This window comes from Lottia gigantea (genome assembly GCF_000327385.1).
Source record: "Lottia gigantea unplaced genomic scaffold LOTGIsca_118, whole genome shotgun sequence".
Taxonomy (NCBI): Eukaryota; Metazoa; Mollusca; class Gastropoda; family Lottiidae; genus Lottia; species Lottia gigantea.
In genome coordinates, this window is record NW_008707180.1 from 653,135 (window position 1) to 657,107 (window position 3,973).

At 33.0% G+C, this 3,973-nt stretch overlaps 1 protein-coding gene across 1 annotated transcript in view; it reads left to right on the forward strand.

Annotated features, from left to right (window-relative positions):
* Nucleotides 1-3,973, forward strand: part of LOTGIDRAFT_171702 (hypothetical protein) — a gene marked incomplete at both ends in the record, with an annotated part of 4,716 nt that extends 743 nt beyond the window's left edge. The window contains 3 exons of the mRNA XM_009047891.1: nucleotides 1,657-1,716; nucleotides 2,973-3,336; nucleotides 3,741-3,973. Coding sequence (XP_009046139.1) covers nucleotides 1,657-1,716; nucleotides 2,973-3,336; nucleotides 3,741-3,973 — 657 coding nt within the window. The remainder of the gene's footprint in view (nucleotides 1-1,656; nucleotides 1,717-2,972; nucleotides 3,337-3,740) is intronic.

The window sequence follows — 3,973 nt, forward strand, 5'->3', positions numbered from 1 at the left end:
ACAAAGTGTGTTTTTTCATATGGCGGCCAAAGTATCACTTCCGGGCTGGATTTTATTTTCTTCGTTTTTTTGTATTAGCATTTACTTACGATCAGCATAAATTTCGTTGACCTATTTCAATTACACCGGAAGTTATTCGACCGGAAGTGGATTGTACTTTCAATTGATTCCCCGTTTAAAACCGGAAGTAAAATTAAATATTTGACAACTACATATTATTTGCTTTGGTGGTGTCCCTTTGCATATTAAATTTCAGATCAATCGATGCAAAAGCAAAAAAGTTGCAAAAAAATTGAAAAATTTGATCGAAAAAAGTGAGCGACGAATTTTCGAATTTCGTAATTTTTCAAGTGCTATCAGGTCAGAAATTACAGGTAGATTGTAAAAATGAAAACCCGAAGAAAATTGATGCAAAAATACGCCTTCTAGAGCCGATTTTCGACTTTTTGCACATGTTGAACTGTGGCACTTCCGGTTTTGCAAAAATGTTCCAATTTATATTTATGCACATCGTCTCCTATATAGAAGGTCTATGAAATTTGAAACGTACCTGCAACTACTGCAGTCTAAGCTCGGGAAGGTGTGGACGAAACGAAAAAAAAAAAAAAAAAAAAAAAAAAGAATTGACATTTCGATAACAAAGGACTTTGCTGAAAGCAAAGTCCCACAAATATTAAATCACCAAACAAACTCACCCTGGAGGAGTTTGAAAAAACTTGAGTATCAGTACAAACCTGTCTGATTTAATCTGTCACACTTGTCACCTTAAAGTGATATTCTTCAGTTAGCTTACCTGGTGTCATAAAGTTAGAACAGAATCCCTATAAAATTTGGAAAATAGGGAAATTCATAAATCTTGATATTAAGTATTTTTCAATAGTTAATTGCATATTTTATGAATACTTACTAAGTTTTTTGGATTTATCAGATTAAATTAGGATCCTGTTATGTTATTTATGAGACCAGGTATATCTACTGGCTCTTGTTCGACTAGTTTAAATTTCTTAAATTTTATGTTAATTCTAAGACGTAGTATCACTTTAAATAGTGTTGGTGTCCTTTTTTTACGTTCAATTTCTTAACCTTTAAGTCCTGGGTTCCCAACCTCTGGAACCTATTTGGGTCATGCACTAGACTGAAAACTTTGAAAATTGATGTCGTTTGTGAAAATTTGTAAAAACTCTTGGGGAGGACCTTCATCCCATGTCTCAGGCTTATTATTTTTAGAAAATTCGAAGACACACTCATCTTGTGCTCATCTTGTAGCTAAATTACATCATAATTTGAAATTGCATATCAAATGTTTTTGGAATCACAGAAAATGCATTTTCAGGACAGGATCTTAACCACAGAAGATAATTTTCGAAGGTGAATTATTGCAGTTCACATTCTCCATGGAGATGGACATCATAAAATCATCAGAAATACACTCTCTGAGCTTTTAGTCTTTTGACGCCCCCAACCCTTCTCCCCCCCTACCCCTGTCTGTGTTTCTGAAATTTAAGAAGATCTTGACAGATTATGATTACAAAGATTACAAATGGCTTTTTTAAATCCCTGTAAAGCCTTTTTTTTTAAGTGAACCAGATGCTCACCAAGTTCACTGTAGGTAAATAAAGGTGTAAAATGAGAATTAAGTTCTGGTGATATTTTCAGAGAGAGCCACCTGTGTCATCATTAACAACTGTAGAAGATAATAGTGATATCATTGAAGTGGTAATAAATACATCACCATTGTTGCTGTGTCTACAGCTTCGTATGGTTCCATTATTTTAGTATGCATTTATAACAGATTTTTCACTCCCTTATGCTCTATTCTTAGTTGTATTGTTGTTTGATTGCTTTGTTGTTTATATGTGACTTTTGATATGTAATTTCTAGACATTGTATAAACTCAAACAGCAAAAACAAAACCCAAAATCCAAAACAACATTTTGGCGAAACACAAGGACGTATATCTTGATGTATTTATTATGCCAGAATCAAATATTTTGTGAAATGTAAATCCCACTATATGGAGAGAAAAGTCTGCCTCCTGTTGATATATGAAAATACCATGTCTTAAAATATATTTTACATATCAAAATTCAATGACTGTTATAAGGTTATATTTGTAGTGTTTCTAATGAGTATTTTTTTCTAGGTTGTAGTTTGTTTTAATTTTCTAATCTTGTGAATTAGTAAAGATTGTATAATTACTATCTTGGTCTTGTCATTGACATATTGATCAGAAAAGAAAAGATAGAATTTTAACATCGGCTTAGCATGATCTAAGTTTTTACTGTTTCTGTTTCTAATCTTGAAACTTTTGACCATCAACTGATAAAGAATTTGAAATTGTACATAGTCTTCTTTAGTATAATTAGATATATACACAACTGACTGGTTGAAATAATAAAAGCAACTTGCTAGAAAGCTTTTAAAACCAGAAAAAGATTTTGGAATAGTATTAGTTCGAAGCAGTAGCAGATTTTCAACACGATTACCTTTTACGTAAAGTTTTGGCGTTAAAAACTTTCAGATACGTTATGGGATACATTTCTCTAGATTTTGGTTTATAGTTTTCACAAATTTGAGCTAAAAAATTTTCAACCTACAAAAAAGCAAAATGTCCCTTTAACTATTGATATAGATTTGTTTGTTTTTTAGCTATTGCATGTAAGGTCTTCAATACATGTTTGTGTTTATTTTCATGCAAATCTTTCCTGTTCTAATCAAATCTAAGGCATTGTGTCAATATCATTTTTGTACATCGCATCAACTTTTATTTAAACTCTCTACATAACTACTGTATATCATGCAAAAAAAAAAATGGATTCCCTTGAACTTGAAACATTGTAGACATATTGTTATTGTATATCCATAAAACAGGACTTTCATAGTTATATCCAACTTACTCAAACAAGCATCGATGCTAGAATGGTTACTCTTATTTGTCAAATCTTACTACATTTACTTGTTATATGTTTCAGCATACATCTGAAGAATCAGTTCCTCTGTTTCAAGGCGAAGAGTCACCAGATGTCAGCATACAAAATGGTAGTGAAAGTGATGCCAGTATTCCTTCACAGGAGCATCCAGAACCAAGTCCATTTTTACGATCCATATCAACGGAACCAGCCATATCTCAGATGAACAGAGGGCGACATATATCTGATGAAAGTTCTGCTGTTTTATCATTTCTACATGATGATGTAGAGAAACTCTATACCACTGGTTTTGATTTTGGTTCGTTAACCAGTGACAAGGTGGTTGTTGCAGATCGTGATCCACGAGAACGAAGAATCAGTCTTCCACATTTTATAGAAAAAAAAATCAACGAAGATGATTTCACAAGTATGTTTACTAGATGTTAAAGAATTTATGAAATATGAAAGGAGTTTAAGAGGAAATCTCCCCCACCTCCACTGAATTTTCAACTACTACTAGCATCTAGCAGCATCTAGCTGATCAAGACCTTCATTTAATTGACTACTTTAAAGTCAGAACCATGAACCATTCTCCTTATCTCAAGTCAACCTTCGCCCAACCTTAAATAGCTTTATCAATTTTCGAGTTATTTCAGTTCATACAATGTCACATGATCACATAAATTTGTCTCAAATGCCTGTAACTACAAAATATGTGGGGACCTGAAATAAAATACTATTTACTCAGATTCTCTAAGAAATCCATATGGACTGGAAGGGAGAGCTGTTTCATGGTTGATGTACTCAACCTTTTCTTTTGTCTATTTTCAGTTCATCGAAAAGTGTCCTATCCACATATTCATCAACCATTACGTTCCCTGTCATGTAGATCCATGAAAAACATACCAGGTAGTAATGTGAAGAAAAAAAAGAAAAAGAAAAAGAAGAAGGTACGTAGTTTCCCGTCCAAAGATGCAGTACAGTCACCACCTATACCTGAAGAAGGTGAAAATAATGGTGATGAAGAGGAAGAAGAAGAAGAAGAAGAAGAAGAAGAGGAGGAG